The sequence below is a fragment of the Doryrhamphus excisus genome, linkage group LG2 (genome assembly GCF_037039965.1).
Source record: "Doryrhamphus excisus strain RoL-2023G ecotype Guam linkage group LG2, RoL_Dexc_Guam_v1.1, whole genome shotgun sequence".
Classification (NCBI taxonomy): domain Eukaryota; kingdom Metazoa; phylum Chordata; class Actinopteri; order Syngnathiformes; family Syngnathidae; genus Doryrhamphus; species Doryrhamphus excisus.
The window spans coordinates 25,232,765-25,252,054 of NC_136358.1; the positions used below are offsets into that span (position 1 = coordinate 25,232,765).

At 40.4% G+C, this 19,290-nt stretch overlaps 1 protein-coding gene across 4 annotated transcripts in view; it reads right to left on the bottom strand.

The window, feature by feature from the left end:
* The window catches only part of LOC131109347 (putative uncharacterized protein MYH16), a 32,821-nt gene extending 15,206 nt beyond the window's left edge, over window positions 1–17,615 (bottom strand). The window contains exons 1-6 of one of the 4 annotated variants that reach the window (XM_058061262.2): window positions 17,431–17,615; window positions 13,090–13,248; window positions 8,318–8,545; window positions 7,315–7,401; window positions 7,085–7,230; window positions 4,664–4,754 (exon numbers count right to left, since the gene is read on the bottom strand). In XM_058061262.2, coding sequence (XP_057917245.2) covers window positions 4,664–4,754; window positions 7,085–7,230; window positions 7,315–7,401; window positions 8,318–8,545; window positions 13,090–13,248; window positions 17,431–17,499 — 780 coding nt within the window. In that variant the 5' untranslated portion in view covers window positions 17,500–17,615. Of the gene's footprint in view, window positions 1–4,663; window positions 4,755–7,084; window positions 7,231–7,314; window positions 7,402–7,764; window positions 7,870–8,317; window positions 8,546–9,895; window positions 10,576–11,062; window positions 11,609–13,089; window positions 13,249–17,430 lie in introns of those variants that run through there. The other 3 variants (XM_058061263.2, XM_058061264.2, XM_058061265.2) reach the window with 3 other exon arrangements.
* Window positions 17,616–19,290: the final 1,675 nt, after the last annotated feature.

Genomic DNA, 19,290 nt, shown 5'->3' on the forward strand with positions numbered 1-19,290 from the left:
CAAATACAAATCCGTAAAATATGACATATATAAATAACTAACACCATCAGAGGTCATATTTGCCCTTTCTACCCCCCACCACTGGTAAAAATATTGACATGAACCATTAAGAGTGCAACTCATCAACTCAATGGTTGTTTTCAATGAAAGCGTATGAATGAACCAGCAATCAAACAACTGTAACACGTTGCTTTAATCTACCATTAAACTCAAGCTACAATTTGTTTGGCTAATAGGAGTGAATTACGAGCCCCCCCAAACCCCATGGGCAAAAATAAATGGCAACTAGTTGTTGTAGAGATGCTTGTCTGCTTACAGACTACTGTTAAGGTGCCCTTGAGCAAGGATCGCAGTCACTTTTTGTACACCCCCGTCACTCTGACAACTCCTTGCATTGATGTGTGTATGTGGTGTGCAACACCCAAAGTACATTACATTTGAACTTGGGGATTATAATGAGCATAATACATTACAATGAAATAAAAACTCTGCAGCCACATCAAGGAGATGTCTGACATTCCCGCTACTTTACCCAAAGGTACGGTGAGAGCCGACTGGTGAGTCTAATACATAACAACCCCAAGGAAAGATTTTTCCAAGACACCCAAAAAAGCTATCCTCATGCTCACCATGTTTGTAATAAAATAAGAAAATACGAAACTCACGTGCCAGCGAAGGACCTCTGCAGAGAGAACAGCCATGGTGAGGCAGGAACAGCTTGACTGACTGACTGACTGACCGATTTGCCTCTCTCTCACACACACACACACACACACACACACACAGGCATGCACACCCAAACCACACACCCTCGTTAAAGCCCTCCAGCACTTTACTGTCCACACCCCCTTGTGCGTGCACGGCCTGTCTTCACACACACAAAATAAGCGTCCTCTTCATATCTGTTTCTGGTTACATTTGTACGCCCCAAGGCCTGAATATAAACATTGTGGTAAACCCCCCCCGGAGTTCAAGATTGAAGACTCCATTGACAAATCCAATTCTGACTACTTGCTACAATTAAATCGAATGATTTCAATAAAAAAGAGCCCATCATTGAGTGACAATGCTTGCATAGTCGTCTTCCCTGGCAACGCGCCATCGTAATAATTGGCCGTGGATTACAGTCAGATGTGGCCCCACTGCAGCTAAAGGTCTCGCCTCATGTGTCTGATGGAATCGTCAGCAGGCGGGGGTGGTTACATCCTCTGTGATTCCCCTCGGTCGATCAAAGAGGAAAAACACAAGCCAAACATCTTCAAGTAATGCTCCCGAGTCATTTAAGCCGAGCCTTGCAGACCTCCAGCAGAGCAAGACAAGAGATCACCATACTGTCCGCACATGTTCATACAACTCAAGGACCGACAACCAGATCTGCTCCTGTTACTGTAGTACTGATAGATGTTCCATCGAAAGAATACATAGTTGCACGTATGTACCTTTTGTACTGTTTATCAATATTAGATTTGCTGCACTTAACAATTGAGTTGAATGCAAACGGATGGTTTAAACCAGGGGTCTCAAAAACGCGGCCCGTGGGCCAAATGTGGCCCGCAGGACACTAGTTTCAGGCCCCCGCCTTGATATGAAAGTTTAATGTTTGATATGGATTCTGTACGGTATCATGTACCCAGAAAAAATTATTATGTTTGATTAATGTTCATGTTAAAGGTTAAATAACTGTTAATAGTTATCCTCCCTATCCGTGTGGAAGTGGTAAGTTTTTGGCTATTTGATTTTAAAGGAAATAACTCGAAGGCTACCGTTTAGGTCGCTAGCTCTCTAGTTTGCGAGTTAGCATGTGTCTCAAGACCCTGCAGTTGCGCAATATGTTGTAAATAAAAAGAGTATAAATGTGACTATAGTCGTGTTTTGTCATGTCTACAGGGCTCTAATAATGCTTTGTTCATTTTAATCTGAAAAAAATAATTTGTCTACCCACCAACTATATGTGGTTTCTTAAGTTTTTATTATTTGCCGTTTTAATATTATTATATTTATTTATTACTGATTGATTGATTTTCTTTATTCTTGATTTGTTTATTTATTTTTCATCTTATTTTGTGTAGAAAAATAAAAAAATAAAAAAGATATTTGAGAACAGTGGAATGTTTTATCAGAGCTTTTCTTGTAGAAAATCGAAACCAAAGCAAAGTTTATTAATTTTTCTGTTTTTCATAAATGTGTTTTTTTTTTTTTTGGAAAACCTGATGCAGACCAGTCTCGCCCAGAACCTAGCTCCAGTGGGCCCCAAGTAAATTGAGTTTGAGACCCCTGGTTTAAACCCAACACCCAAAGAATAGAAAAGAGCTTGATGTTCTCCGACCGTGATGACCCTTTAGAACCTTGGCAGTGTATACCTGCTTTACAACCACGTAATAAAACCACTATGAGCACAGGTTTGTTGTAAGGAAACAACCATGAAAACATTAGGCCTTTGACCTTTGACATTCTTTCAACCTCTTTGAAAAGTAGCTCAGAGTAACCACATGGAGTCAAGCAGTTTCCTAATGAAGTGGAGGTTCAGTTAACATGTGATGGATTCATTGTCCAATGCAAAATATACTGTATTTGCAGATCAGTATCAGGGTGAAGGAGATTCATCTTCATAAAAATGTTTTAGAGAAAAAACACAGTCTCCTAAAACATAAATGAAATGTTCCTGGGTTGATCTTTTTGGACGTTTGAAAAGAGATTTTCCCAATTGTACAGTGATGACAAGTCATCGTGACAAAATGTCTAACAAGGAATCGGAAACACTGGAAGCAGACTAATGCAAGCACAGTAGCGAATATTAATAATTGAAATATCTACTGTATATTCTGTATTTATTGACATGTGAGCATGAAAATATTATGCAGAAAAGCATGGAATTTTAATTTGCATCATCTTTAGTTGAAGACAGTCTTTGCTGTGGGGATTTTTCCAAATGAATGAATGAATTCTGTTAAAATTGCATTAAGAATGTGAAAGAGTCGCTGAAGAATGTGGTAGAACAAAAAAGACCAACTGACCTCCAACATTAGATGCTGCAAGGCCTTAAAGCGACGTGACATGTTTTTTTTTTCAAATGTTATAAAAAAGTTATATTTGATGAGTCCTTTGTTTGTCCAGGAAATCCTAGCAAAGGTAGAGCATTACAATGGAACACTCCAATTCTACTTTCAGAAGATACCAAGAAACAAATTGTAGGCCTTAACAAAAGAAAATAAAATTCCGGCCCCATTCACGATGCCCCGTATTAGGGACGGTAGATCCTTATCACTTTCCATTTGTGTTTTAGCCTTCTCTGACAGGCATGGATCTGTGAAATAACTTGACCAATCACAGCAGCTCTGTTGAAAACACAGGAATGCATCACGTCACCGTTCTGTAAGCTCCAGCGATAAGCTACCTGCATTCTATTGGCGAAAGTGATCCTCAGCTATGTACCGATTCAACATGCAGGTTAGGCCTTAAACATGAATTAGGCCTCAAGCAGGGTGAGAGTTGAATTGGGAGAGATTCTTTGTTCCTGATAAACCATAAGAAGTCATGGCACCTGTATTGGAGAGGACATGCCTTTTTTACCCAACCCTTCACATTAGTTCCTAAATCAGAGGCTGCAGATAATAAGCACTCACACACCAAATATGAAATAATATATATTGATAGTATGCCAGTCAAAATAGCTGAACATAGCGTTCATTCGCATACACAGCATTTGCGTTTATGTACAATGTATGTTTTTTTTATTAATCAAACCATCAACATTATTATCAATACCAGGGGTGGGCAAACTACGGCCCGGGGGCCACATGCGGCCCACTAAGCGATTGAATCCGGCCCGCCTGTTGCTTTTTAAGTATTTCAAATTTTAACATACAATCTGGCAACATAACTTGCAAGTCGGACGTCTTATTTAGTAAAAAAAAACCAAAAAAATTACAAATTAAATGAAAATAAATAACAAGAAAAAATATATATATTAACAATATATATATATATAAATAAATGTAGGATATATTAAATGACTGATGTTTAAAGTGCTCCTGAAAAAGTTTTACAGATAAAATTAGACCAAAAAAATCTAGAAAAATTATAAGTATAAAATAGTGTGTATGTTAAATATATGTTATGGCCCCCCCGGACAATTTTGTTAACTCAATGCGGCCCACCAGTCAAAATATTTGCCCACCCCTGATCAATACTGATGTTTGAGAAGTAGTAGGTTTAGGTAGCAATTTTAAGCCACATTATAAGCCACAAAGTGTTTTCCAATTGTGCCTTGCTATACGGACTTGCCCTAAAATAAATCCAAAACTTTCATACCGTACAGGACAAAGGTTTTGGACACACACAACGGATGGTCCGAACCCCGCTAATCAGGCAGGTAATTCCACTGAGGAACCCTGACAAGGAAGTGAAAACCATTTCAGGTGACATGAAGCTCATGATGCTCTTTGTATTGCTTACTTGTATGCTCTAAAATATAAGACATACATAGTAATTTCCCATTTGTTTGGTAAGTTCATAATTCCACGTGTTTCATTAAGTCCAAAAGAGTATCGTTTATCTGCAATTAAACTCCCATGGAGAAAAGTTTTATTGTTGTCATTTTTCTTCACTTCTCAATAAAAAAGTGGATGTGGGAATAAAATGATGACCTGAGTTCATGGCTTACCTGCATTTCTTGGCTTCTCTTCTGCAGTCCGTTGGTGAGGGCCTCTTCGGCTTCTAGACTGGAGATGATGCTGCTTATCTCCGCATCCTTCCTGTATTGGGAAATATATATTAGTATTCATCATTGTGCTCTGATAAAACGATATTGGAGTAAATGTGTCCTCTTCAACAAAATGCTCAGATTAGACAATAATCCTGTTTGTATGACATCAACAATCATCCACATCAAGTTCACATGAAGCCTACAGCAACATTCCCTATGGAGGAGAACGACACGGCATCAATCTGGCTCCGTCTTCACCTGACAGTCCTAGGTGATATGTTTAGACCTGTTCCGTGTTGGAAGTGATGTAGAAATGTTGCTACACTGATAAACCTGACACAAACCAATATGTAAGATAGAGATCAATTTGTGCGGTGATTGACATGCCATAAAGGGATCTTTTATTAACTTTATAAAGTTTTATTTCATTTATTCATTCATTTTCTACCGCTTTTCCTCACGAGGGTCGCAGGGGGTGCTGGTGCCTATCCCAGCTGTCTTCGGGCGAGAGGCGGGTTTACACCCTGGACTGGTGGCCAGCCAATCACAGGGCACATATAGACAAACAACCATTCACACTCACATTCATACCTATGGACAATTTGGAGTCGCTAATTAACCTAGCATGTTTTTGGAATGTGGGAAGAAACCGGAATACCCGGAAAACTCCACACAAAGATGGCCGAGGGTGGAATTTAACCCTGTTCTCCTATCTGTAAGGTCTGCGCGCTAACCACTCGACCACCGTGCAGCCCTTGTATTTGCTTTTAAAGAAGAAAAAATATTCAGCTGAAACCACTAAAACCAGAACCAAACCAGCCATCCATTTTTTCATGTGGGTTGTCCTCACCAGGGTGGGGGTATGCTGGAGCCTATCCCAGCTGACTTTCATACCTATGGACAATTTGGAGTGGCCAATTAACCTAGCATGTTTTTGGAATGGGGGATGAAACCGGAGTACCCGGAGAAAACCCACGCAAACCCAGAACATGCAAAGGGTGGAATTGAACCCTGGTCTCCTAGCTGTGAGGTCTGCGCACTAACCACTCGACCACCGCATTTCAGTTTTAAGTGTTCAATAGTGCTGGCTGCAATACTTATATATGTTTGTAATATTTTACATATACACATGTAAAAGTAATTTTTATAGTATTTATATTTGGTCTCCTTGTGCAGATGTACCATCATATTGTGTATTTCTTTCTCACACAGAAACTGTACATGTTCCAAAGACCAACATGCAATGCTAATACAATGGAACAAATTTGAAATGATTGACAGTTTTTATATTAACTTAAGCTATGGGCTGTTTGAAAAACATTGTAACTCAGCAACGGCGTGACTCATGGACTTTATTAATGAGAAGAGTGACAGAGGATCTTTTAACAAAATGACCTGCAGGTTTAAACATCATAAGCCAGATTATACTGTTCATTGGTGTGCACTGCGTGTGTCAGAGAAGACACACAGTTGTTACAGTGGCTGACTCTGTTTGCTCTTATTAGTGAGTGCATGTCGGGGGCAGGACGTCTGAAAGGGCCAAACATCTTCCAACCTGCTTTGGGAAGACGTGCATGATAGAAAAAAGGATGAGTATACACGGTTCACTGGTTTGGAAATATTTCAAAATGAATACGATGGCAGCAGTCCTCGGTTCAATGGAACATTCAATGATGGATGAACGTGTATAACATGGGATATTTAGTATATGGAAAGATATTTTTGACTAAATTAATAGAACAGTATCTGCAGTAATCCAAAAGCTCCTTGGTAGCAAAGTTTCGCCCCTTCTTTCCTCAAGACTCTGGATGTCCTGGGACTGGGACGGTCTTGGTTAACACATGCAAGGAAGTCGGGACCAGTACCTCTGGATTGGACAACCTCTCTAACGAGTGTGAATCTTCTGGGTGAGATTCAGCACCTCCTAATCTGAGATTATGTCTCACAACTGGTCCCCGTTTAAAATATGTATCTGGAGAGCGGCACGGTGGTCTAGTGGTTAGCGTGCAGACCTCACAGCTAGGAGACCGGGGTTCAATTCCACCCTTGGCCATCTCTGTGTGGAGTTTGCATGTTCTCCCCATGCATGCGTGGATTTCCTCCCACATTCCAAAAACATGCTAGGTTAATTGGCGACTCCAAATTGTCCATAGGTATGAATGTGAGTGTGAATGGTTGTTTGTCTATATGTGTTCTGTGATTGGCTGGCCACCAGTCCAGGGTGTACCCCGCCTCTCGCCCAAAGACAGCTGGGATAGGCTCCAGCACCCCCCGCGACCCTCGTGAGGAAAAAGCGGTAGAAAATGAATGAATGAATATATCTGGAGGTTGACCTTCATAAAAAAGGTCTGAAGAACATGCATCGATTTCAAAACTGACCTCTGGATGATCTCTTCCAGACCACTCCTCATCTTCTCCATTTCGTCAGCGTTCTCATGAGTAAATACGCCGTCACCTTCCATTTTCCTCTTGTTCTTCTCCAGCTCTTCACGCTGATAGCGCTCCTGCTCCAGCTCATACTCCAGCTAAAAGCACACCGTTTTCGGTGGCGTCCCATTATAGAAATCGGCTGAATAAAATGTATCGCTACCATTACACTAAGTACCTACATCTTCTATTTGCATCTGTAGCTGGGTCTTCTCTTCGGTTAACACGTTCACCTTCTCCTCTTCACTGTGGAGGTCCTCCATCGCTTGCTGCAAAGTGTCAAGAATTATTTGGAGAAATAATCTGTCAGCCTTGTTCGCTGTACTTTTCTGTGACCGAATTAGCAGAGAGCAGACGAACACAAAAACCTCAGCAGTGACACAAAATACTCGTTTATAATGAGCCTAATAAATAGAAAACATTTTAAATAGTGATTTTAAATGGTGATTTTGCCGTACTTGTTATTTTTCCATCCAACACTGTAAAGGCTCTTATTTTGACATTGTTTGTGGATACTTCCTTTTTGACTCTGTGCCTGCATACTTTGGGGAGTTGGACAGTGGGTACAGTAACAAAGCTGGTTCTACAGTATTTACATACGCTATCCTCATGCATATGGTTGCTCGACTTACCGTATGTCTTCTTCTCTTGACTGGTTGCCAGTTCCAGGCGTATCTCAGTAGGCTTCCTTGTCCTCTTTTTTATTCTTCTCACCTACGCTGTGCTCTAATTTTCTCCTGCTTGTGATCTCGCCCCGGCAGGGCTTTGGATGTTTTTATTTTTTAGTATTTTATTCCCAGTGCACCTTTTGTTTACTTTTTTGCCATGAAGACTCGAAAACTCTGATCTTTGGTTTCTTCTTCTGGGACTCAACAATGTTTCAACATTACAGTTGATGATGACGAATGTGAAGTCTTTGTGACTTGTGTCTTTTATTTTCCTTGTCGTTGAGATGATGTCATCACCAATAATTATGATGTCAACAACAAGTCCGCCTACTTTACCTCCATTTTAATTTGATGGAGATTTTGCAGTTGATGATGGTTGGTGATGTAACTCCTTTAAATAACTCCTCTAAAATAACTCCTCTGTCAAATCTTATTCACTTTGAACAACATTTGGATGATGTGTAGAACTTAGTGTACCAATGTCTTTCCTCCTGGCGGAAGTCCCATCATTCCGTACCTGTTTATCCCGTTCGGATGCAATCAAGGCACCCTCCAGTTGGTCCAGGTCTTGCCTGAGGCTGTCACACTCGGCCTCCAGCTTGTCTCTGTGGATAGCCAGCCGAGTTGAACGGGTCTCCCCCTCCTCCAGACGGTCCGACAAGCCTGATAGTTGTCGCTGGAGCTCACGTTGGGTGTTTTCCAGCTGGACGCAGCGTTGTTCCGACACCCGGCAAGTCTCCTGATCCTGGAGGTCAGTGCACACAGACAATTGATAGCACTTTGATAGTGGCTGTGTTATAGGTTAGTATCCCTTTAAGACAAAGGAATCTTAATGCAGATTAAGTACACTTGTCTTGTCCCAGCACGGTGGGAACACAGTACACTTGCTCGTACCCAAACATATGCAGGGCTGTCAAAAAATTGCATCGATCCATGTCTTTGACTATAGTTCCTTCTGCCATGTTTTGGTAGACAAAGTTTGGCCCCTCCCAACAACTAAAAGCCAATCAAGTTATGCCAAATTTAAACCAATGGAACATTTTTTTTCCAAGTGTTTTATGCATTTTCTTTGGATTTTTGTGTCTCTTTACATTACGCCTTAAGATCTATTTTGTTTTTGTTTTGTTGTCGTTGAATTTCATTCCTAAAATGTGTAGTGGGTCAAAAATGTGCTTATAAACATGACATCAACCTGCATGCTGGGGAGCCAAATGAGTAAGAACAATGAGTACATGTTGGCAGGTCTGCTACTGTCATACTCGTACAATGACAATGACAGTTAACAGTTAACTTTACATATACACTATTTCATGTTTTACCGGTTTGACCACTGCAACATATTTTATTTCTATTATTTCTTATGATGATCCTCAATTCAAAATCAGAACAAACTTTTTGACTCGCGGGCTGCATTGATATGACAAAATTTACGAAGGGGGGGGGGGCAAACTATATATTTTACACGTAACAGTCCACCTGGTATTATTGTATCTGTAAAATTGTCATGCAATCTGCTATTATTATTTTTTATTTTATATTTATATTTAAATATTTTAAAAATAATAAAATATTATAATAATTACAATAAAATTAAAATAATAATTATTATATTATTATTATGTAAAATATGCAAATATAACAATGATATTATATATAATTAATATAATAATTAGCATTAATATAATAATTATAATAATCATAATAGTTCTAATAATAATTATAATAATCTAATAATCTAATAATAATCTATTATGTGCTTGTGTCCCTTTTTTCAGGAGCACTTTGTAAACAACAGACCATGTCAAAAAACAAAATTGATAAAACCATCAAAAGGTTGGCTCAGGCCATGATGCCAGGTTGTATGTTGAGTTTAAATGAAATACTTTGGAAAGATTGGGCGGGCCATATTCAAACACTTGGCGGGCCGGATGTGGCCCCCGGGCCGTAGTTTGCCCACCCCTGAACTAGAGCCTAATTCCTACAAGATTACAATTATTAATATGATAAATGTGACATGCCAACTTATAAAAAGATGCAGAAGACCAAGGTCACATCCCATGATTCTAGGAAGACAGAACAGAGGTAAAAGTCTTACCTCAAAATATGCAACAAATTGTGAGTGTTCCTCCCTGCAGCAAGAAGAAATCCTTGTCTTTGTTCGTGGAATCTCTCCCTAATATAGCTCAGCTACAAAGATCAACAGAGTGACGTGACGAGCTGACCGGATAGACGAGTTTAGCCTTGCGCTAAAAGCTCACGTCTAGCGGCAACCATCCATAACAGGAGTGAAAATGTCTCATTGTCAAGTCTGCTCTGGTCAGCATTACTTTCTACTAAAGTAGCCATCACGGGCAAAGTATTAGGAACAATGAAGGGTACCCAAAGTGACCTATTTTCCAAGTGCAGTTTTTTTTTCCCATAAAAGTACTTGTTTCTGTGCTCTGATGGCTTTTCTACATGGAAGCTCACCAATGTCTATTTTTAGAAAATGATACAAGGGGGTGCCGACTAAACCCATTAGTAGTAGGTTTAGGTAGCTATTTTAAGCCACATTATAAGCCACAAAGTGTTTTCCAATTGTGCCTTGCTATACGGACTTGCCCTAAAATAAATCCAAAACTTTCATACCGTACAGGACAAAGGTTTGGACACACACAACGGATGGTCCGAACCCTGCTGATCAGGCAGGGAATTCCACTGAGGAACCCTGACAAGGAAGTGAAAACCATTTCAGGTGACATGAAGCTCATGATGCTCTTTGAGAGAACACCAAAAAGACATCAAATATAATCTAAAATATAAGACATATGTAGTTATTTCCCATTTGTTTGGTAAATTCATAATTCCACGTGTTCATTCTACAATGTATATAGAATTTTTTGTATGTTTCATTATGTTGTTTATTGGCAATAAAACTCCCATGGACCAAAGTAACAACAGTTGCATATTACTGCTGTAGTACTGTACTGTATATACTGTAGGTCAAGGGTCACCAACAGTCCCTCATTATTGTACAGAGCTGAACTCATGTTTTTTCACATGAATCCCCGTAGGGTACTTAGGGGTCCTCCTTGGAGGAGGATTGGTCTTGTCTATAGTCACGGCTGAGACCAGGGATGGTGGCAAATTCCAAAAAACACAAGTTGCAGTTTAAGACCCTGGCATTCAAACCCTCGCCCGAGGAATACAATCCAGTTATTGCATCGTAGCAAATGACTGGTTTGCATATTTGAGATCAACAACTCAATGTAGCGACACTTACTATTCTGTTCTCCAATGCGGTGCTAAAGCCATCCCAGTCCAGTTCATCCGGGTCTGGTCCCATTCCAGGGTCGGCTCGACTCCTATTGGTCTCTTCGGCATCAACAAAAAGGAAGTGGCAAGGCTGAGTGCACCTTACAGACATAACCTCCCCTTGTTGATGCACTGCCTTGCTCAGTAAGGGGGTAGCCTCATCCTCATCCCAAAGGCCTAATTACTTCTGTCGCTCTCAGCTGATCTTCTTCTGGATTCTAGCAGAGGAACCATAATAATTCCCTCACTGATGTTGATTAACCCATACACCCTAACCACACAAGGACAGAAAGAAGAATCCAAGGTGAAAAATGTCCGTCCGCCTCCCTGGTCGGGATGACAACAGACCCACATGGCCTCCCACTATGCTCCAGCATTCCACTCGGCAACAACAATGAGGGCTAGTGTGCTTTTGCAAAGGGCGGATCAGACCAAACGTTGACTTCTATTTCTTTTCGTTTGCCTTTCTTCCTGGTTCTTTGGACCACGTTGCTATCGGGGAAGTACTCGATTATTATACAATTTAAATATTTTGAAATTATATATGAAAAAATAAAAAGCAATATATTATGTTACAGTGCTAGAATGTGGAAGATTGAGGAAGAGCCCATAATTAAAGTACATAGAGTACATAGAGTACACACTTTTGAGCAAAATGTTATGACCAGTTGAAGAATTTACATTTTTGTTCGATCTGAAAAGTAGAGCTTCAAGTGGTTAGCGCGCAGACCTCGCAGCTAGGACACCCGAGTTCAATTCCACCCTCGGCCATCTCTGTGTGAAGTTTGCATGTTCTCCCCGTGCATGCGTGGGTTTTCTCCGGGTACTCCGGTTTCCTCCCACATTCCAAAAACATGCTAGGTTAATTGGCCACTCCAAATTGTCCATAGGTATGAATGTGAGTGTGAATGGTTGTTTGTCTATATGTGCCCTGTGATTGGCTGGCCACCAGTCCAGGGTGTAAATGAATGAATGAATGAAAATATAACCTACAACAAACTTCATATTAATATTTGTTTTTAGTTGTTTATTATTATTGTAATAGGTCAATTTCTCTGCGCTGCAGGGGAGGGGGGAGGCGGGGCGGGGGCTAGCATCCAGCACAACCACGGAGGTGTGAGTGGAGCTGTCTTAGGCGTCATACTTAACATTCAGTCAGAAGATCTCGTCAAGTTCTTCAGACAATGAGTTCACTCATGAAGTTTGGTTCTCCAAGCATCCCTGATGTCCATCATAACCTGACTCATATCAGACAATCTACTCTTGGTGCCGACTTCATGGATTCTATGATAAAACTGCAATGTTTAACGCTATTTCTTTCATATTCTTTGGTCTGAGGGTCTCTTTTTGCTCTTGATGCCAAAGGACAAGGTTGCTTTGACTGCAAGCATGACAAGACATGACAATTCAAAGTGCCTCCATAAAGAAGAGAGCCTTTTATTGACGGCTGCTTCCACCCCAAAGGCAAGTTGAGTCACTGCCGGGAAAAGGGGGGGCGAGGGGGGGTAAAGATTCACCTGCTGGTACCCTTTTATTTGTGATGTCTTATCACTTGTGGAAAAACATTATACACATTTGGGACCGATTTCAAACCTTTCATTCACATTTTCCTACTAAAAATAAATCCATACAAAGCGAATCAGATTCAAGTCAAATTTTCGTATCACAATTCAAGAAATCTAGAACTGTTTTCACCCATGGATTCCCCTTAATAGAAAATCAGCACAAGGTTTAATGTAAAACAGAAAATGTGTCACTCAGGGAACCGATCTGTCAGACTGTGTGGCTGTTTAAAGTACATGCTGTCCCAATAAAATGGTCAGAAAATGGCCGACACAGCAATAAAAACCCAAAGAGAAAGGTATCATTATCCACTCAACATGTGTCGGTATAATGACCATGCTGAAATTCCCTTATTAAGCACAATCTCATCCCCAGTGAGTGAAAGAAGAGAAAAGGGAGAAGCTAAATCAAGTAGAAGGACAGCCGACTCACAGTTTGGTATTTGGACACCACTTGGCTCTTTTCCTTCTCAAGCTGAGCGTTGTCCTCCTCCAGCTTGCGGACCATCAAGACCAGTCGGTCACTCTGCTCCCTAGCGATCCTCAGCTCCTCTCTCTCCTTCATGCCTTCTTCTGGTGTGTGAATGAGCGGCTGCAATGATAAGGACATATGAAGACCACAACCAGTTACTTATAAACGCTATTGGGGTTCTTTCTGTATGTTTGCACATAGAACAGCTAAAGTTGCTGTAAGATGTTCTAAGACAGGGGTCTCAAACACGCGGCCCCTGCCTTGATATGAAAGTTTAATGTTAGTGCGGCCCGTGCAAGTTTGATATGGATGCTGTATGGTATCATGTACCCAGAAAAAATTATTACGTTTGATTAATGTTCATGTTAAAGGTTAAATAACTGTTAATAGTTATCCTCCCTATCCATGTGGAAGTGGTAAGTTTTTGGCTATTTAAGTTTAAAAGGAAATGACTTGAAGGCTACCGTTTAGGTCGCTAGCTCTCGAGTTAGCATGTGTCTCAAGACCCTGCAGTTGCGCAATATGTTGTAAATAAAAAGAGTATAAATGTGACTATAGTCGTGTTTTGTCATGTCTACAGGGCTCTAATAATGCTTTGTTCATTTTAATCTGAAAAAATAATTTGTCTACCCACCAACTATATGTGGTTTCTTAAGTATTTATTATTTGTCGTTTTATTATTATATTTACTTATTACTGATTGATTTATTTTCTTTATTCTTAATTGTTTATTTATTTTTCATCTTATTTTGTGTAGAAAAATAAAAAGTAAGATATTTGAGAACAGTGGAATGTTTTATCAGAGCTTTTATTGTAGAAAATCGAAGTTTTTAAAAAAAATTTGTTTTTAATAAATGCGTTTTTTTTTGTTTCTCACCCAGACCCGAGCTCCAGCGGCCCCCAAGTAAATTGAGTTTGAGACCCCTGTACTAAGATGTTCTGCTCTGGTGTTTGTGCTATTTAGTATGTGCTGGTTATCAGAAGCAAAGAGCTAAGTTTCACTATGGCGCTCTATTGACACAGGCTGCTAAAGCAGTCAATCCTGAAGTTGTTGGCCACAGCACTTCCACTCGAGGCTGGGACATTTCCATCATAAATAAAAAGAGTCCATTTTGCTCTGATGTCCCGTGGTTGGATAGCAATTTAACGACGTGTCACGATCTGTGCATCCAACATTGCTGCAGAGCTTTTGGCTTTGAGATGATAGTGATTCCATGGAGGCGCTTACGTGCCCCCCCCCCCCTAAAAAAAAGGTAAATCTATGCCAACATAGTTGCCAAATCTTGGGGGGGCACTATTATTTCAGTTAGCCTGACTGTTACTTTTGTGACATGGCAGTTCACAACCAAATGACTGCTGTGTGACAGTGTACACTTTTCTCTTCGGATGGATGGATGGATGGATGGATGGATGTTCAGTCCTTGTTCAGACTTTTTGGTGTTGGGTTTTTTTTTTTTTGGACCTCTGCATTTTTTTGCATTTTATTTGATCTTGGGTTTCCTGTTTAGGGAATTTAACCTTTAGTTTGAGTTACATACTACGGTCGCTTCTCCTTGCTTCTTTGCATTGGTGTCCACCTGCCATGGTGCCTCACTTGAACTGTAACAGAAGAAGCAGACCAAACATGGACATAGCAGGAAGCACACACTCGGTGCCATTCTGCCTCCATCAGCCTGCCCAGCACCCCTCTACTGTTCAGCCAGTAAGGTTCCTGGTAATTTAGTCTCTGTCCCTTGGTTCCACATCTCCATGTCTGGGACGTGTGAAGTCTAGCTGCCCTTGTGTATCTCCGGGAACTCAATTTTGTCACACTTTCTAAAGCAGGGGTCTCAAACTCAATTTACCTGGGGGCCACTGGAGCTAGGGTCTGGGCGAGGCTGGGCCGCATCAGGTTTTCCCAAAAAAATTCCACTATTGTCAAATATCTTCCTTTTTATTTTTCTACACAAAATAAGATCAAGAATAAAAAAAATCAATCAGTAATAAATAAATATAATAATAAAACGGCAAATAATTAAAAATTAAGAAACCACATACAGTTGGTGGGTAGACAAATTATTTTTTTCAGATTAAAATGAACAAAGCATTATTAGAGCCCTGTAGACATGACAAAACACGACTATAGTCACATTTATACTCTTTTTATTTACAACATATTGCGCAACTGCAGGGTCTTGAGACACATGCTAACTCGCAAACTAGAGAGCTAGCGACCTAAACGGTAGCCTTCAAGTTATTTCCTTTAAACTTGAATAGCAAAAACCTACCACTTCCACACGGATAGGGAGGATAACTATTAACAGTTATTTAACCTTTAACATGAACATTAATCAAACGTAATAATTTTTTCTGGGTACATGATACCATACAGCATCCATATCAAACTTGCGCGGGCCGCACTAACATTAAACTTTCATATCAAGGCGGAGGCCTCAAACTAGTGTCCTGCGGGCCACATTTGGCCCACGGGCCGTGTGTTTGACACCCCTGTTCTAAAGCAAAGAAAGTACTTTCCTTCCCTGTAAAAACAGATGTGGACTGATTTTCAAGCGCAATATTAAAAGAGGTTTAAGAAGGAAGGAAAACGTGTTCGTGCTTGTGGTAGCTGTACTTTTGGAAACAAGCTGTTATTAGCGGAACCTTGACAGTGGGTTCTTTTTTTTTTTGTCAGTGGGAAATTAGATGGGGAAATATAGCATCATCTTCCTCACGTGTGCGCCGGTAATTGCCATGGTGTCAGAATAAGATTTAGGATGTGTATGTTAACCACAACTGATAAGCCACAACTGAAACTGCCTGCCTGGACACAATGTTTACCTGTCAGGATTTAGCATGGCGTTCAACATCAGTCTCGATGCAAAATGCAGAGAAACGGAGGAAGTGGCAGCTTGTTTTTTCGATGTTCACCTTTTGCAGATTGAATAAAAATACATATTTGGAGCACAATCTCTTTGTGCATGAGGAATACACAATAAAAAAGGATTTTTTAATGGAAGCATCCACTTAAAGGGGTTAAAGGGTTAAACTTTTTTCCACTTTTCTCATCTATAAATGTAAGTAGAATGTTGTATTCTCGTGTTAAACAAGGCTAACGTTTCACATAATGAAGTTTCTCATTTGGAAGTGAGCCCCGAAAAACGTTTGGGATGGCACAGAACGATCGGTTTGAAAGGGTGTGGTCAAACTGCCTCTTTGTGATGTCACAGAGGGACAGACTTCCTTATATGGGCATGGCTGTAAGCCAGATAAAACTCTCCGCCTTCCCCCATGCTCTGCTACTCTGTTTAAAGAGTAGCATCATTTAAATACATTTAAATGTGTATTAAAATATATTTTTACATGATATATATTTACAAAATATATATTTTACATGGTCAAAAAACTATGGTCAAACTCAGACAATGGTGTAGTATTTTGCAGCTTTTGATGAAAAGACTCTGTAGAACGGTACTCCGACGTAGACGCATCATATGGACCACCATAAATATACTAGTAGTGTTTATGTTAGCTGTTAGCACATATATCACTAATGGGCCTCAGGTGAAAGAACGGCAGGCTGAGGCCCGGCCCCTGGCTGAACCCCGGGTCAGGAAAAACGCCCCGGCTGACTTTGATCACCGACACATGTCACATTTCTCTAAAAGTCATGCTGCTGACAGGCCGCAGGTCAGGTCCAATAATAAATCTCATCGTTGTGAAGTCATTATCAAGAAGAGATGACTGTTGACATTATACAAGTAGTTTATTGTCTCCTGGGCATTGGTTATTGCTCAGGAAGGACTGATTGAAATAGCCGACATAGCTGAATCAAAGGAGGCTGTTGGTGCTTGGGACGATTAATTTAATAATAATAATAATAATCTGTACTTTGTCTTGATCCTTTCACTTCAATTTTTTACCTCCAATAAGTGAGCAAAAATCAGAGTGAGAGGTTGTTATTGCTAAAAAGATACACAATCTTTGTTTGCGACCAAATGAGCTTCTGAAAAGGTTTGCTACTACTCAATTCCGAATGTGCAAACGCAAACAACAACTGGATGTTTTCATGTCTTGTTGTTTGCATTTGTGTGCGATGTATGTGGGACGGAGACTGAACACCTACAAGACCCTGCTCTCTGACGCCCCCTATTGAACAAAGACACGCCCCCCCCATTTAGGTTTTCAGCCCACAGCAAGGAGGAGTGCTTCTGTCTGATGACAGCAATGCAAGACACAAAAAAACAGGCGGCAATAACAGAAAAGCACAGTGGAAGCGTTTACCCTGCATTCGAGAGGGACGAAGAGGAAGAGGAAGTTTCTTACATGCGCCAGAGGTTTGATGGTGGCTCGGTATTGGTGGAAGTCCGTTTGGATCACACACACTCTCTTCATCCTCACAGCTCCCAGGAGCCCATCCTGTCCTTACCCAAGCAGCCTTTGGGGAGGAAATGAAGTGCGTATTCTCTCTCAGGGTTGTGGGAGAGAATACGTGTGTTATAGACAGAGCGAGAAGGAACAAACTGTAAGGGAGGGGGGTGGGTGGGGGGGTGTAAAGGTGTGTGTGTTACGTGTGTTACGCCTGCTGTCTGACCCCAAGAGGGAGGGTGATGAGCAAAAAAAGAAAACACGAACCAACTTGTAGGCCTCCAGTCTTTATCTCATCAGCCAACACACACACACACACACACACACACAATGCAAACTAACAGACAGACTGGCTGCCTCTGCTACTACACAACCTAAAGTAGGTTTTGATTTTTGACCCCCCCCACCGCCCCCCACCTCACATGTCCAAAAGGAGTAGGAAGAAGCAAAGCTTATTAAATCCTACCCCTCCATCTGGTACTTTTACAATCAGTAACTGTTACATTTGTTCACTTCCTGCTTTCCTAATATATTTTTTATTTTAGTCACGTACCAAAGTACGAGGTGATATGACCATCCAATGACATAATGTGTACCATAGTAAGTGTCAATATAGTGATATATATAGCACATCATGACTGGTTCAAGACTCTTCATCCTTGTATTTAGCAAACATCAACTGCTTGTATTGTTTCTTGAATTGGCTCATCGTTCTCTGTAGGCGCTATTATGAATTATCCTAACTGACCTTTTACTTCTTGGGGTTCTATTTGTAAAAAATGTCATTTCCGACCATTTTGCGTGTTATGTTGTAGCATGGTTGTTTATACAGTTTGGCTAAATTTGTGTCAAAGTTAATGCTTTTTCTTCCTTTTTTTGTCGAGAACTGATATTTTCCTGAAACCTATGTTCTGCTGCAGCTGACAAAAGAACAGAAAAAGGTAGACACAACTTTTTTTTTTTTTTTTTTGCTGAAATAAAAATTTTAGACATATTCATCAATGGTTCTGGGGTGAGTACCGACTATTTTGTTAAACCCTGAAAGAACATGTACGTTCCATAGAATGATCATCTTTCAGGAAGGATTCCCCAAACATTTTCTGTTCTCCTCCATAAATACCCTTTGGTGCTTTTCTGCCTACGATGTCTGCAATGGCTGCAAGTCTGTCAGTAAGTCATCACCTCACACCCTCATCTGCGGCATCCGCTGGCCGCAGGCAGCAGGAAATCATGTTTACCTTTCAACATTGGAACATTGACAGCACGGGGCTGATCTTGTTTTATTAAGCAGGTGTATGGAAAGAACGACTCATTTTCATTTTAATCACTCTGCCCATGTAAACGTTGTCTTTTAGTCCATTATGTCTATGATTATTGTCTGACAAAGGATCAGTCGGCAGTTTCTGGCTTGTGTAGGCTGCCAGGTTGGACGGATGTCAACATACGTGCACGCAAGTTCAAGAATGTAACCTTTTGCTCTCAGTGGTTAAAAAAAAAAAAGAAAAAAGAAGCAATTTATGAACATAAATTTAACTGTGGGTCATTAAAACAGCACCAGCCAGTACCATGCAAACACGTTAATTTTCAAGTTTCACATTAAGATGGAGCCAAACACATAAGAAATCTGATAAGCTCTCCCCAAGTACTAGCTTCATTGTGATACCAAATATTTGTACATATTAGGAATTACAGAGACACTGTATTCTAAACTCGTTTTAGATATTGGGCTTTTCAAGGAGGAATACATTAAAATACAATATCCATACATTCATTCAGAGCTAAAAACAAGGCTAAAAGCGGGGCGGGGCACAGCAGTCA